This window comes from Coloeus monedula, assembly GCF_965178545.1.
Source record: "Coloeus monedula genome assembly, chromosome: 1".
In the NCBI taxonomy this organism is placed as follows: Eukaryota; Metazoa; Chordata; class Aves; order Passeriformes; family Corvidae; genus Coloeus; species Coloeus monedula.
Genome location: NC_138781.1, coordinates 61639237 through 61656705, shown reverse-complemented (window position 1 = coordinate 61656705; position 17469 = coordinate 61639237). Strand labels below are relative to the sequence as shown.

The 17469-nt window shown below is 38.1% G+C and overlaps 1 protein-coding gene across 1 annotated transcript in view; it reads right to left on the bottom strand.

The window, feature by feature from the left end:
- The window catches only part of ITGA9 (integrin subunit alpha 9), a gene marked incomplete at both ends in the record, with an annotated part of 234473 nt that overhangs the window by 93174 nt on the left and 123830 nt on the right, over positions 1-17469 (bottom strand). The window contains one exon of the mRNA XM_082281815.1: positions 15180-15256. Coding sequence (XP_082137941.1) covers positions 15180-15256 — 77 coding nt within the window. The remainder of the gene's footprint in view (positions 1-15179; positions 15257-17469) is intronic.

Genomic DNA, 17469 nt, shown 5'->3' with positions numbered 1-17469 from the left:
TCAACACATTGCTGCAATATGGCATCACAGATTATGTACAAACACAGACATGCATACATAGAGGTAAATATAGATATTCATGCACACACATTTATTATTTGGTATTTAATCCTTCTAGGCTGTTCAGAAAATGAGCTAACAAGTAGGAATAAAGGCTAAAGACAAATCACAAGAAAATACAGTATCAATGCACAGATCTGCAGGTCTTAGAAGTAACAGTAAAAGGTAATATGAAATATACCAGGTATTAATTTTAAAATTAGCAAAAATAGCCAAATATTAAATTTGGTAGTTATCATAACTGGACTCTAAAACCATTCATAAATCCTGAAGAAACAGATGCAGTGCCACAGAGAAAACACTGAGTAGCTGCTCAGAAAAGGACGAAGACCTCCAGCCACATAGCAGGGAGATGCTCACAATTACTTCCTCTAGGGTACAGCCAGCCCAAAAGTAAGAAGGAACCACTTTTCATTCACCCAATTTCCATAAAGGAACAGCTGTTCCAGTGACATACATGTTGGCGCACACTGCTCTTCTGCTTATCAGCAATTCTCTGAAGATGGCTGGTGTGCAGGCCAAGAGCTGTGTTTAAAGGCAGCTGACCCTCCATTGCTACCAGTCCTCCTCTGACAGCCTTCTTCATGTTACTGCAGCCAGGGCATTTGCATAAAAGCGGAGTTTCTGGAAATGGAGTGTTTATAAACTGTTCCGCATCTTCTGCCAGTCATAGCTGTACCAGACATTTAAAGGCAGAGCTTGCCGGACTCCATCTGCCTGTGTTCAACAAGAATTTTCTAAATGTGCTTTTCTGATGATATGTACCAAATCAGCCAGGGGCTCTAGTGAATGAGAAGCTTGGAAAAAGATGGTCTAGACTCAGGCTTTAAAGCTAATGGCTGTGGATTGTGAGTGTAACTTTACCATGTAATGTGAACAATATTTGTAGAATATTTGTTTCCTGTACTTACTTCATTTATGATGATCTTCATTTATGAAGCCTAAAGTTATGGCTTACAGTTCAATGATAGCTTATTATGAGGAAGATGTAGGTATCCAGGAAACGTGTCTGCTTTCTCACATTTAAAATCAACTGCAGACACTGACCAATCCTATTGATAAACTGACATTTTGCTTTCAAAATATTAGTTTATTCTCATAGTCAGTTATCAGTGCAAATAAAGATTTGCAAAAGTGTATGCAGTACCGGATTGACTGCAAAACTAATTTGAGTTGTTGCTTCTTATAAACCAAATTAATGGCTCATCTACATAAGAATACTTGAAAGCATTTAACCTTTTGGCACCAATTCCAAGGTTTACTGTTGACAAACAGACAAGTTATGAAGATGAGAAACAATCTGCTGGGATTTTCTAATAATCAAAAGTGCGTACGTGGAAGCAAAAAAAACCCACAAACATTTCATACTGTGAATTATTTCTCATTAACTTTATCATCTCGCTTCTTGCAAACACTTCAAAACTTAATCAGCATATGTTATACTCATTAGGAGAATCTGGAAGTATCACTCCAGTAAGCAAAGGATCATTACAAGCTCTTTATCTTATGTAGAGTTGATACTAAATGCAATGTATGCTACAGACTGCTCTCTGAATTGGTAGTAACATAACTTCAAGATTTAACATAAAGTGAAGACAACTGAGAATACTCTCCTTCCTAATAAATAACTAAAAATTTTCATTATAAAATCACACTTAAAATGGACCCCACAAAAAATAATGCAAAAATTAACACCAGTGGGTTGTGTCACTCCTTTCTAAAGCTACCACTCTGTTGTTAAAAATGTATCATACCAAAATGACATTTTTCTCAGCAGAGAAAGAAAACCCACTTTTAAAAGCACACTGTAGATGCTCCTACACAACATTCACACACTAAAACACTGCAAAAAATCTCACTGATTTTAGGCTGGCAGGTGAGTTCAGCTCTCCCTCTGAAAGGCTGTAAGTTCCATAGGACTGTGCTGTAAGTCCCATTTTAAAAGAGCAGCTTTCTGAGTCATTGAATCTGTGTACATCTGGAATGAATCAGGTTCACTTGCAGTGAGAAGAGGATTAGGAATCTTCCCATTTACAGTGGAGTTGCCAAGCCCTGTTTGCTGCTTGAGAGAGTAATGTCATGAGTGCAGAAGCCTCCTGTGGTGCTGGGACAGCTCTGCTGCCAGCCTGGGATCATCCTCCTCCAGCACCTGCCACACATTAAGCACTATAGCTGCCAAGTCAAAATATGTCAACTAAAGAATTGTTGTCACCCCTCAGAAACAAGAAAACAAACTAAAGCCACCCCTTCATCTCAAAGAGGTTTGTCAAACAATTTAAGAAACGTAATCAAGCAATGACTTTTTGTTTATATTTTCATTCTGTTTATATTTTCATGAGAACTACAAAGCTGCCAACATTCTCAACATGACCCTTGTAACCTTGCTCACATAAAGGAAGAAGGGCTAAAACAAAACAGAAAAAAAAACCTCAAAAAGGAAAAAGAAATGTAAAGAAATAAAACAAGTGGGAAAATATCAAGAAATAATCAGTTAATTGGACAGAATACTACCATCTTGTTACATTAGGTACTACACCCAAAAAATGAACTGAGTAAAAGTTCTGGGTAGACTGTAGATGTATGTATATATTATATATAGGCAAACACATTTTTACACACATACAGACACCTGAAGGATGTCAAGTTATCAATGTTTGCATGGAAAGAAATAAAAAGTTTTAAATTCAGAAGTACTAAGTACCTCCAGCTTTCATTCTCATCACCCAAACTTGCAAGTAACAAGCAATTCTAAAAATCAGGCTCCAAACTTCTGCTATAGTTTTGAATTCACTGACAATGGTAATACACATTGAATGTAAATAGAAATATTTCAGGTTTACTTCTTAAGTGATTAAGAAAAGGAAAGCAAATTCCAGGATAAGACAAATACCTTTTTTGCAATCTTTAATGCTCTAGTTGTTAATGTACGCATCACATCACTGCATTATGGTCAGTGTGGGACAAAAGACCATCTGAGGAAGAAAAATTGAAAAGATCTGCAATCTTCATTTCTCCACCCCTCAAGATGCTGCTTTTTATTAACATCGGTCAGTGAAGGCATAATCTGCATTCCAGATGGTGTGCAGGGACACTTTTTCTATTTCATATTTCATTCCTGTTTCATCAGGATGAATTTTTTTAAAAGTGAGAAGGCATTCGGCACTTCTTCTCAGCCTGTGCAGATCATACACAGTGCAAGGAATGTGTCAGGGTCACACTTACCCTATTATCTGGGTCACTAACTTTCCCTTTTCTATTAGGAACCTTTCTTTCCTTGCAGCAAATTAGCAACTACATGGATGAATTGCCACTACTGCCTAATAGACTGTGGAAGTTACTACTGTGGTCAATTAGACTGCAAATGGGTAAAAATGTTTCAACCAACCAAAGTCCAATCTGTCCTCCAACTCCACTAGATGAAATTAAAGAACCCCACCTTTTGTTTTGAAATCAGTAAAAGGTGTAAACTGGTGCTGTGACAGATCCAAACAGATTTCTACCTTCACCAACCAGCGCTGCAGCTGGTCTTTGCAGTTACTAGGACACTTAAATATTAATTTTGTCTCCACAGACGTTTTACACCAGCTCTGAATACCTTTCTTCTGTTGGGTTTTTTTATTGCAGGCTTCAGGGTTAGTTGAACTTCAGGAGGACTTTCTGCAAATACTTAAACCACAAGGGCCACTGAAAAGCTGAAACCCTCAGTCGACCTGGGAATTCATTTGATATCTCAATGCAAAACTGAGAGGTAGCAGCCCCATAAACAAATATAAACCAAATAAAAATTTTAAACACCCCACAGGGAGCAAAGCTATTGGATTTTACATTGTTTGGTTACACTGTTTTCTAATTGCATGTGCATTCCAAAGGATTCCATTGCAATTCTCTCTGGGAAGTTCACAGCCGATTCATGCTAACAACTGGGCCAAATGTTCAAGTTACCATGGCTTATTCTGCATTAACTGAGCTTCTGCCTTCCCCTTTTCACTCTCAAGTCTACGATAGCAGAGGCGCAAAGAGACCTTACACAGCTGATGACCAGAGCCTATCTGAGGTACATTAAGCCAGTTATGGCAAACTAGCACTGAGGCCATCACATCATATCATTCATGATCTTTTTCTGTATTTCTCAAGCAGAGACTTTGCAGTGTGCCCTGAGTAGGACATAACATGAGATGATAGGAAAAACATAACTGAGAATTCAATGAGTGGTCAGCCAAGGTTTCGTGTCCAAAGGGCACAGTTTAAGAGCAGTACCATAACAATATTGCTCTTAATGGAGACTGAATAACAATGTTCCAGTGTTTCCCCTTAGGAAGGAACTAAATGTCCCGTATGAAAAAAAGTGCTTACGGTGGTGAGCCCAGGGCCATGGCCATGGAACTGCTTGTGCCAGCACCTTTTTGGCACAGGGCTGCTGCCTCTAGTGCTCTAGTTCCCATATATACTACAATTCAGAAATATGGCACAGACCTTACCTTTTCCATCTTTCCTACACTTTGATGTTAAAAATGAATGCATTTGAATAGTAAACAAGAGATGGAGAAGGCAGGGGAATTGGAGGTGGGGGGAAGACACACATCACACACCACTCATTATTATGGTGTTGAAACAACAGCAACTTCTAATTCTGCCTAGTTACCAGATATTCAAAGCTTCTCTGGAAATTGTCCTCTTTTCCCCAATTGTAGTTTCTTCCCCTTAAGTACAAAACAGATGTAAATCCCATCCATGTGCGCCTTTGAACTTTTAAATAAAATAGACAGAACAGGGCATAACATCCCTATAAAAATACCCCTTATCACCCTACAGAAATCTGCTGCCCTTTTATTATTATCAGTAATTTCAACTACACCCAGATGTTCACAACCCTTTATAAACAGAATTGAAGAATCAATGGCGAATGAGCCGCCTCTGTTTCCACACAATGTTTATTCCAGGGAGCAGCTTTTGGCTTGAATCAAGCTGCTCTAGTTTATGAAACTGTGACATGAAAGCAAGATGAGGTTCAACACCTGCAGAAGCCCTAATCTAATCTTTCACCCTTGCAGTCACATATATGAACAAACATCTTTACAAGCTATCCTTGAAATCAATGTTACTGTGTTTCTGGGTCAAACCTATCCCTCCATGTGTGAAAGACAGCATCCTAAGCTTGCAATGCAGACAAAAACTAGTTACTAGTAGCAGAAAGAAATGCAAAAGATAAATGGTATCAGGCACATAGGTGAGGCTGCACACACCAGCCTGACATGAAAAAAACCACCTCTATATTTTCCCTATTTGTTAAAAATTTGGAAGAGCCCTGTTAAGTGCATGATTGTTGACCATAGATCTGAAATTTGAAGCTGAATCAATAGCACTTTATACCACACTGTTTCTAGAAATTAGATAATTAATGAAGTCATCATGCAAACCTATGTGTTTACCATAAAAATTATGCCTTCAGAAATAGATTTCCTGCTATTAGATAGCTTAAACTGCTTGTTCTATTCCTGGAATGCTGGGGTGCAATAAGCAATTTAAAAACCATACTCGACTAAGCATTGATGAGAGAAGAACTGTGCCCTATCCAGCAGTCACTTTCAGAGGTTAATAAAAGGCAGTTAAACAGAGAGAAAACATTAGAAACAGTATAGCTTTGTTACTTAAGGCACTTGGTTTTGCAGTAGCAGGTGTTATACTCCAAGATTAAGCTATGTCTAAATGTCAAACATGATAAGCAACATATCCCCATATCAGCACATTTCCTCTCCATCTCACACAAAACCAGCAAGAGGATTTACCTGGTGACCTATGAAGAACCTCAGGCTTACCAGATTTTGCAATTTCAAGATGTAATACAGAAAAAGTTCACATAGCTGCATCACAAAAGACGATGTATATATGTATGTATATATATGAGATATATATATGTATATACATGTGCACATCTGTACCAGCCAAGATGTACACTACAAATGCAAAACAGAAGTGCATCTGCTTCTTATTGTGGTCTGTACATTATAAAGAATTTCCACCTCTTGAGGCAGCTGATATATGACAGTGCTTCCTGAGGTTAAGCTTTTGTTTTGTTAGCTTTATGCCTTGGTTGCTAGAGCAACAGTGACTTTAACAATCTTAGGCCCATAAAATACTCAGTGATGTTGAGATGTTCACAAGGAGGACTGGGTTACACAGTAGCCCAGCAATGAAGTCAAATTATAAGAAAAAACATCTCTTCAATGTCTGGTTTAAAATAAACAAACAAAAAAATCCTGCTTCTGTAGATACAGTTAAATGATCCTTACAAAACAAAACCAGTGTTTACAAAGGGACAAGACTGGCTTATACAATATTCTTGACTGATCATCAGTGACCTGTTACTAGAAAATAGAGACTAGGAATCTGTATTCTTGTACAAGACGTATGGACTACTCTGGTTTGTTAGCACTTGTCACTTGATAGTTCTATTACCATCCTTATGGGTTCCATCACTCTATTTTCAAAAGGAAGAGGACTGTCCACTGTTATCATGCTGGACTTATTTATTTTGGGAGAGATTTATGAAGCTCTGAACATAACAAACCAGATGGAAACTGAGAAACCATTTCTTCATCCCCATTTATCCTCAAAACCAGAAAACATTCACTTATGCTTTGAGATGATGCTCCCACTGCAATTTGTATTACATCCTGATTAATTATGGGCTCTGCCCTTTCAGGAAACTGCAAATCCAACCGCAGATGAGTTACAACAGAGTTTTCCATGTGCCTCACAAACTCAGCATTGAATACACTAACAACTATCTGTAGGTAAAAGATAAATAAAAGACAAATAAATTAGAAATCGGAACTCTGTGTCATAGCTTCACCAAAAAAAGCTAAATTCCCAACAATTACAAATATACTAAAATACATGAAATGGTAGTAAGTAGTTTTTCATAGCACCCTTTGCAGTGCAGCAAATCACTTTTAAATAACGTTAAATCATGCTCCAATTTATGAAAGCACATAGATTACAGCTTCGTATGACTTTTTGAGAAAAAAGAAAGAAATCTACTCATATCCATTTTACCAATGTTTCATCATTCTTTTCTCATTAGAACATCTTTGGTAATTTAAAAGTTCATGAGCTAGGACAGCACTGGCTATGACCAAACAACCACTGGGCAGCACATGACTGCAGTCATGGCTCTGTATTTGTGCCCTGAGACTTGGGAATATCCATATTGGCACACACAGCTTTATACACATAGGGCCTTGACTGTCAAGACTACTTCGCTGGCATTTAGAAATGCTAAATCATAACATTTGCTGATTTCAAATTGGTTGTTTTTTGTAAAGCAGATACGAGTTTTATCTGAACAGCTCTGCTACTTAGGGTAGACTGTCCAGGCTAAATAGAATGTCAGAAATATTATTGAAAGAAGTGTTTATTCAATGAAAGATAAAATAAGTGAAAACAAATTCTTCATCTGTTATGATCGAAGAGGAAGGGAAAAACAGATATTACCAGAGCAAATAATTAAGCTCCACATAAAAGGATATTATGCTTCCTCATCATGACTGTTTTGTTAAGATGCACTTCAGGGGCATAAAACCTCAATAGGAATACTATGAAACATGATGCTTCTCTGGAAACAAATCTACATTGTATGATCAAATGAGGGTAAGTGCTGAGGTGTGAGCCTGGGCAAATTTATCAAAGAGCTTTGCTTCCCACACTAAATCACAGGCTTGCAGCTTTTCTTCATGGCTTTGCAAAAGTTTATGATCAGTGAAAACCTTTACTAACTTTCTTAAATAAACATTACTATATTAATGAGATACACTCAAAAAGCTTTGAATTTTCTGATCAGAATTTTGTTATTGCTCCTTCCTTCAGAGCACACTGATTTTCTGCACTGTTACAACACTAACTCATGTTCTATGCCATTACGTCTTGTGCTGGTGAAAAGCAAGTTGGACAAAGCTGTCATAACACGTTTTTACCTATGATGTCTGGATTCTTTCAGCTCACATTCTGTAGTAATTTGACAAGTCAATATGAAACTTCTGAGGTTCATTTTTCAAATCAGGTACCTAATATCTGGATAATGCACCTACTGAACCAGAGGGAGTCCTTCCACTGATTTTAATAGGTGCAGAAGCATATTCATCCTTGTATCTATACACAGCAATTGCAGTCAGTCAGTTTTGCAGTTGCATAGACAGTTCCTATACAAAATTATTCACTCTTCAATAATACAAATAATATGCTTATAAACTTCAGAGTTGTAAGCTCAAAGTCTGGAAGTGATGAATACTTTCCTTTGTCTTTTCAGAGGGGCTTGGGTTAAGTACTTCGATATTACATCCTAAAACATCACATCAAATCATCCACCTGCTTATCATATACAGAACAACACATAAGAAAAAAGAGGTCATAAAAATAAAAGAAGTGTTGGCATAAAAAATGTTAATCCTTTAGTAAGTCAGAGAAGGAATTTATGTGGAAAAAAGGCAAGAACAATCTTCTGAGGAACTGACCAGACGACACTGGAAAATACTTTTTCTTCATAAATTACTATTTCATTAAAATGGAAACATTTTGAACTCGATTAAATTTTTGACAGACTGGAATTTTGTCCCTTCTCTGGCTAATTCCAGAGGAACTAATGGAAGGAGAAGCAGCCCAAACCACAAACTTGACCTTTCAGATGGAAAAGGACATTTCTCAAAAATCCCATTTCATAAGAGAATTTTTGAAAGTGTTCACTCCAACTAAATTAAACCCATAATTGGAAAAACTTGAAAATTTCTGCAAAATGCACCTGTCACTCCTTTGGCTTCCTGTGACTTTTGCTTCCAATTTCACATTTCCAAAAAACCCCAATTTTATGCAGTATATACAGGAACCCACTCCAGCTAGTCTGTAGGAGAAGAACATAAATTTAAGCCTAATGAATAGTGGCCTTTGAAGATGCTCTAAACCAACACATAAAAGTAAGCTGCTTCTTCCTAATAGCCAAACATCAGAAGGACTCGGATGGATACGCAATTCTGTTCTAATAATAGATAAAAGGTAACCTCATGTCAAATAAATACATGAAAGACAGACGTCCTCTTGGAACCTTCTTAAGAATAGCAATATTTATTACAGCATTTTCTATCCAAGGGGGCTCATAGTCCTATGCTTACAACCTGACTTACATATCACACACACAGCTCGTGTTGGAACACAGTGGCTACATGACATTCACAACATCATCTCTCTTTCTTCTTGTATTGTTTTTCAGTAAAGCTGCTCTGTTCATTGCAACACACAGGCAGTCAGCGTATTTACACAGCCATACAGGATTTGCTTCCGAGCTGTATCTCACATGGAAGCAACCACCCATTTTGCTTTAGTCTTTTTAGCTAGCTTGTTTATTATGGCTGGAAGAAAGTCTGTTTTTTCAAACACCCTCATGGTTCCTCAAATATCTTCACACTTTTCACCTGGTTCCTGTTACAACCTAAAAAGGCATAATAACTACCACTGCATTTGCAGAGAGCCAGTCAGATGGAAAGGCATCAGGTCAGGAGCTGAAACTGCATTGGTATGTCAGACAAAACCTTCCTCAGCAATTTCAGGTTCTTCGTAAAAGACCAGAGAGCTTTTCTCCCACATAAAGTACCAAATTAATGGATACAAGATTTTAAAGGCTAGGGAGATATAAACTTCTGCAAAAACACCTACTTCAGAGTTTAACTATGCACACCTTGAGGAAACAGATGCAGTTCAGCTTCTAAATAAGCATCTATGAGAGGCTCAATAAAATGTGCTAGTTGCTGCAGAAACATTGATAGAAAGATATTTATTGTGCTGAGAGAACAGAGTGAGGCATTAAAGTCAAATGATAGGTAATAAATACATATTTTAACACTAAAAACTATTTGACAATAATGATGAACATAACATTTTGTTTTTCAGTAGTGAACTGCTAGAAAAGAAACCTGAACCAAGTTATGGTCAAAAGAATAGTTTATTGCAAAATATTCTATTCCTATTTCTCTTACAGTTTCAGGTTGTGCCATTAAAGATACCCATACGGAATACATCATATATTCTTTACACTAAGTCACTTTCAAGTCTCTTCCTTTAGAAATCACCAACACCACTATCCACAGGGTATAACAGCATGGATAAGGCCAGATTTTGCCACCTCCTATGACAGCTGCAAGACTCAACAAAATTTCAAAACTTCATATATTTATTCTTTAAGAACAGTTTTGAGAACAGTCACGACTGGAAAGATGAAATGCCTCTCTTCTGCTCCTTCAGTTTCTCCTAACACTGCCTTTGTCAAGACCCCAGCACACTCCATGGCTATTTTCTCCTTAGTCTTAATTGCCATCTGTATTTTTAGGCTAACAACACTCATAGTCCTGTGAGAAAGTGCAGGCCAACCCCTAGAAAGACCATTTGCAGCAATACTAGCACACACCACTGTAGCTGTTTCTACATGCCAGCTCATAACGTCTACCTTAGAGAGTTCATTCTTCACAGTTTGCTTTGCCAGGTCCAGTCTTCCCCGCTTGTGAAGCTGCATGTTCTTACTGGCAGAGGTGGCATCAGTGAGAGGCAAGGAGTCCAACTGGCAAGTTTCCAGCCACAGTGCTGGAGCATGGCCATAACCATCCCCACGCAGATGTTTCCAAGTTGAAGAAAAGCTGGTTTTGTTGAAGCAATTTTGCTTAGTTTACAGAGAGGATTTACCTCAAGACAAGTCAGAACACTAAAGAAAAGTTGATTGGAAGGGATTTCTAAAGGTCAGAAAACCATTCTGATCATCCTCAACACAGGACTATTGCCAGCAACAGATGAGGTCAGCAGGGACTTTATCTGAACTAGTCCTAAAACCCAGGATGGCAGAGCACACCACCTCAGCACATCTCATTCTTGAGCAGCAGGAACTGCCTATGCAAGACAGTTTTTCCAAATCTCTGGTACGAACCTGTCAAGCCACAGTCCATGACCATCTGCCACAAGCAACAAGAGTTCAGCTCCGTTGTCCAACAATCCTTTCAGGAAGCAGGGATGGGTTTGCATGCAAACTGATGCTAACGAAGGTGCACAAGCCTTAAAGAGATTTTCTGTTAACTGAAATCTTTTTTCTTTCCAGAATAAATACATCTTAACCCTTCTTCAATCCAATACAGCATATAACCCTGGTCTTCAACCCAAGTCACCAAGGACTCCTTTCACTGTAACAGAAACATTCAAAAGAAGAACACATCCTATCTCTAGCTTCCTATATCTTTGTAAAAGCTTCCAGATAAAGTTAGAAGGCTTTAACATTTTTTTTTGTCATCGCCTGCTTCCAAACAGTCCTACCCTGTCCTCTTCTATGAATTCACAGCGATGGGTTTCAGCTTGCCCAGCAGCACTATTTCCACATGCAGCAGTACCTCAACAACATTAAATAACAAGGCAAACCCAATCATATCTGGTCAGAATAGCAGTGAAGTTTCTAACTAACACTTGCAGATTTGCTTAATTTTAGCACTTTGGATAAATAACCATCTATTATGTTTTCACTTAGACTGAGTGTTAATATCCTGGGCTATTTAGTTGTTATTTATCAAAATGAAGTGCCCCCAATTTAAGGGCACACAAATAAGTTTTCAGGAAAGAAGGAATATCCCAAGAAAATTAAAATCAGAGCAGGCCTGGTTAGCTCTTGCTAGCAGAGGCTGGTTTTCCCATTATTCATTTGGTATGCAGGTGTGCTGGTTTCAGCTGGGGTAGAGTTTATTTTCTTCACAGTGGCTGGTATGGGGCTGTGTTTTGTATTTCAACACAGGATTTCAGATAGAGATGTTTTCATTATTGCTGAGTGGGACTTATACAGAGCCAAGGCCTTTTCTGCTTTTCATACTGCCATGCTGGCAAGGAAGCTGGGGGTGCATGGGAAGTTGGGAGGAGACACAGGCAGGACAGGTGACCTCAGCTGGTGATGCCATATAACATTATGTTCAGTATATAAAGTGGGTGGGGGGAAGAAGGAGGAAGGGGAGACATTTGAAGTGATGGCATTTGTCTTCCCAAATCAACATTATGTGTGATGGGGCCCTGCTCCACTGGAGATGGCCGAACACCTTCCTGCCCATGGGAAAGAGCGACTTAATTCCTTACTTTTCTTTGTTTGCGTGCACAGTTTTTGCTTCCCATAAGAAACTGTATTTATCTCAACCCACAAGTTTTCTAGCTTTTGCCCTTCCAATTTTCTCCCCCAATCCCTCTGGTGGGGGAGTGAGCGAGTGGCTGCATAGTGCTTGGTTACTGACTGGGTTTTCAAATCTTCAAAGCTGGATGCCATCTTTTAACTGGGTAGTTCTAATGATTCAAATGCATCATGGGTGAACTCTGTATCACAGTAGCTTGTGCAGTTCCTGAGCTCATAAGAATGCAAACAATTCTCTTGATGATAACGTAATCTGAGCTAACTTCCTATGCACATTTATGCTCTAACCAGCACACATTTGAAAGCATATATAGTAATGAACAAAACTATACCTTGCCATATATAGAAAGGTATAGTTTGAACCCTGAACAGCTTTTGGCTCTAACACACTACAAATTTAAGAAAAGTGTGTAAGGAGAGCCAGTTCATGTAGCAGAGAGCCCTGTGTCCAACTACGTCTAAAAGCAAGAGGACTATGGAAGAACAAGGAAAGTACAGAGTGGCATTTTGCTGATATATTTCTGCAGCTTCCAGAATTCATATTTGCCATTTCACTACTATATGCAGTCTCAGCACTTACAGTATCTCAAACAGAAAAATCCACATGTTAACCATATACTTCATCAAAGCATACCTCCTCGCTTGTTTTTTCATCACTCTGAATAGTTTAGTAGGATTAGCAAACTGTATCATCTTGCTATTCAATTCTAGCAGATTATTTCCCATAACATTTGTGAATGTGCTGAATACCACTAGCACAGCTTTCTCCACCACTAAAACTAACTCTTTACACCTTTTCTCTGTTGACTGTCTTTTAATTAGGTAGTAATACTCAGGGCACTATTTCTATCAGATCTGGGCAACTTACTTTCTTGGTGAGAAAGTCTTTTGCAAGCCAAGATAGATGATCTTAACCAAACCACCCTATCCACAGGTCCAGCAACATTTTCAAAGAGCTACAGCAGATCTGAGAGACAGCACTTACCACTGTCTTCTGATAAACATCCTGTTTATTTCAATTCAATGTATCTGTGCAGCATTAATTACATTCTTTCCAAGAATAAGTCCATCAAATTTAGTCAGAGGTGATTATTTAGACAAAGGTATTGACATTACCTTGCTAACAGTGAAGTCAAATGTTTCATGCAGATAGTAATAAATGAGTCACATTTTTTGCTCTTTAAAAAAAAAATTGCTTTGCACAAAGACTTACCACAATCAAGAATAATGTGGAAAAATTGTGATAGATGGGATTATTTTGCATGAAACACATGCAAAAAATTCAAGACAACACTTGTTTAAAATCAGAATCCATAGCATGTTTCTTGGTAATTTTACATGCAATAATAACAGGAATCTGTTTTTGTAAGAGATATTAATTGTGCTATATTTCTTAATAACTGAAGGTTACAGAGCCCTTTAGCTAAAGAAAGCCCATACAGTGCAAAGAGATTTGATAACATCCTGTTTACTTCAAAAAGGATTTCAGGTTGTCACTGGGTAAAGAAAATTGGAAAGCATTTGTTGAACATTTTGCTATACAAATGTAGAAACTGTATTTGAATATCCTAAGCTCTTAGGACAGGTGTGACTTCTAAATTGCCAAGATAACATAAATAACAGCCATAAATATAAACAGCCTAATGGTCCAATCCCAACTGCAGCTCTTACTGTGATGATTACTATACACTGACTGACAAGTTTTAGGATCTGTCCCTTGCTATCTACTGCTCAACTATGGGACAAAATCCTTCACTAGTTTCTCTAACAGACACATATCTAGCTCTCAACAGATTTTGCTCACCACAAAGATTAAGTCAAATATCCAGACTAACTGCAGTCAAAGCTTGGACTCTGTAGCCTGAGACCTAACCCTGCTCCCAGCCAATCTCCCAAAACATTCATGTGGATTTCAGTTGTGTCTGGAGAAGTCCGTAACTTCTCAAACTTGACTCAGGTTCAGTTTTGTCTCCAAGTACTGTTACAGCATGCTGTAGATTTATATAAAACACGTCTGTGACTATTACTTCTTCTATTTTTGTTATTTTGTTTGGGGTTTTTTGGTTGTTTCATTTTTGTCTTTCACTCTCTTTCCTGATCTGAAAGCAAAGCACTTCACAGATTCTCCATCAAATAGCAAAATCTCTGGCACACAATTAAATAACCCTCATCAGCATTTCCATCTCTAAAAATACTGGAAATAAAAAAAGGAAACAGAAGTCATGTGAAGTTCACCTTTAGCCTGACTTATCCCCAAATTGAGTACACATCCAGGCAAAACAACAGGCATTTTCCTTGGATCACCAGTCACAAGAGGCAGTACATAAACTTCACTTCTGGTCTATTTGATGAGTTTTACTAACCCAGAAGAAAGTGAAGTCAGACACTCATCCCCAAGTTGCAACAAGAAGAATTTGAAAGGAGCAGTATTTAGAAGAGTTTGCAAAACTACAAGATGAGAAACAGAAAACAATAGTTTGAAGATAATTTGCAATGTTCAGAGGGGTTTTTTTAACCTTACATGTGACAGAACAAACTGCTTTTCTACAGGCAGTTTTACTCCTACCATGTCAGGAACAGTACTTTATTCTCTTTGAAAAATTACATTTTCCACATTGGTACTTGATTTGAGCATGCATCTTTACTTTCTTTGCCCCTCTCTGCTATTCTATTTCTTTTCTCTATTTTTGTCCATTGCGACTGTTAAGGTGAAGGTGTCTTGCACTTTATGTGACCAGAGCACACCACCACAAGAGTTCAGATTCTGTGTACATCTCAAGACCTTTAGCATTAAAGGTGACATCACTTTCACCATACTTTCTAGTCTGGATCTAAAATATCTGTGTTTATATTTTGATTTTTCAATGTCATTTTACATAAAACGAATGGCATACTAGTGTCCAAGAAAGAAAAAAGTTCACCTGCTCACCTAGATAGCAGTAATTTACCCTGAAGTTTCAAATCAGCAGCGCAGTCATCAGATCGACAGTTCCTCTCAAAAACAGTCTGTGAAAAACAGAGGAAAGAACTGTTAAAACATGAAAAGAGTAAGATCAATATTAAAAGAAGGACCATGTTTGTATGAAATAAAAATAACACCAAAATCTGTAATACAGGGATATATGGTGTGTGTGTGTTAAGGAAATTCAAGATGAGGCAAATCTTATCTCTGGAATGTCAGAACTGGTTTTATTCTCTTCTAACTGAACAAGAAGTTTCATCAAAACCAGACTCTTTCTTAGAGGTTTTCCTCAATCCATTCTGCCTCCTCATCTGACAAGAACAACTGCTCATACAATATTTCTGTCATTCTTCTTTCTCTTCCCCAGCTATGTGCACGAAAACGAATCAGAAAATAAAGTATTTATGAACTATTTTCAGTCCTAAGGACTTCAAGTAAGGAAATCATGCAGCAAACATTTTCCCTATATTTTATATACAGCAGGAAACACTTCTGCCATCGTGCAAGCAACAGAAAATTACAAAGACTGTTATGTAGCAGTGATACTCTCAAATAATGGAATCATTGTCAATCTTGTGAACTCTGTTAATACTGAGGAAATGTAACAGATTGATAAAGCTAGGAACTATGAAGGGACAACATATGGGCACACTATTTAAGTGGCAAAAAGAAAGGGCATACATGAAAAGTCTATGAACCTATGCAAATCACTGCAGTAGTTTGCCGTGGCTAAACAAGGCAGCCACCAGAAAGTGAAAGAAGAGAATAGGACCATGCTCCTGGCATTGAAGAAACCCAGATGCCATCAAGATCATGGTTACTTTCCCCTGCTGTTTAGATCACAGACCAATACCTTTCTAAACATAAGGCTAGACTTTTCAGGCTGGAGGACTCATTCTTTCAGAGTTGTAATGCTCTTCAGCTTACCAAATATTCAAACACCCAATATGAATGCTCCCAACACTGTTCAGCTAGGAAACCTGACAATACACTGATCTTCTCCTTTAATGTGAATATTCCTTTCTACATGCTTCATGACTTTTATTACCAAAGTAAATATATTTCAATCATAAACACAAGGACAGGGAAAATCTGTGCAGGACACACACAATGGTCAGATTGGGTTGGAGAGACTGAGAGGCAAAAAATCCAAACCATACTGAATTAGTACAATTTTTAAGAGCTTTGCCCAACTGTATCAGGACTGGAAAAAGACTTGAATCTTAGGCCCAGAGGGCATAGAGACTTCTAGTCCTTTGCTGTCCAGGAAGGTTCTTGACTAAGCAGGCAGCTTGTTCTCCTTTATCTATGCTGTTTGAGCTCCCCAAAAAGGAGTGGACCTTTATGAAGTTAATTGTTGTTGTGATGCCGAAATTATTTTTGCCTCTTTTCTATTTCCTTCATATATATATATATAGCTCTATTGTTGTATAGTTACATAGTTCCTAGCTAGCCCCGGTACTTTTCCTTACCTTTTCCCTTCCCTGATAGGCAGAAAGACAAAACACATTCCAGAAGCTCCAAGCTGGGGGGTCCAAGGCCCCTATCCTCTCTTGGTTCTTCCAGGGAGCAAAGGTTGAAACCAGGTCTTCAAAACACATTTTCATAAACAAAGTTTAGTTCCTATCTAAGCAGGGAGGATTTAGAAAAGGGTTGAACTGGAGGAGAATTACCTCACCACTTATATCTCTAATTGGGAAATTTTGTCAGTTAGGCTAATTTGCTAAACTTATAAAACTTTTCACCCCATGGTGGGGTGGGCATTTTCCATACCTGCCCCTGGAGGCATCCAATAAAGGCCAGCCTTTATATTACCTCCTATACTAATATTTTCTCAAAAGCGTGTTGTTTTATTTCCAGGTTCTTTAAGGCATCAGTTTGACTAACAGATATCATACTATGTTGTAGGTTGTACTGTGTTGCAAAAGAAGAAGGCAGAAGGTGGCCAGCTCATCCGGGCTATTTACTTTGCTCTTTCATTTTTCTTCCCTACCTTTTGCTTTCTCAGAATCTCAGAAGTGGAATTCTTTGGGGATTTACAAAAGAGGACTGAATTTACCCTTCCTCCTTAATAAAGACTACCACAGCCAAAGGACGAGAACAAGCCCGAGACAGGAAGTGGCACTAGGCTTCCCTCTCAAACTTGGCACATTTCAGAGGTATAGTTTCAAAAGTCCTCAGAATTAATCCTCAAGCCACTGTAGCAGTTACACATAGGAAAGACTGCTTGGTAACCCTCAGAGGAGAAAGAATAATA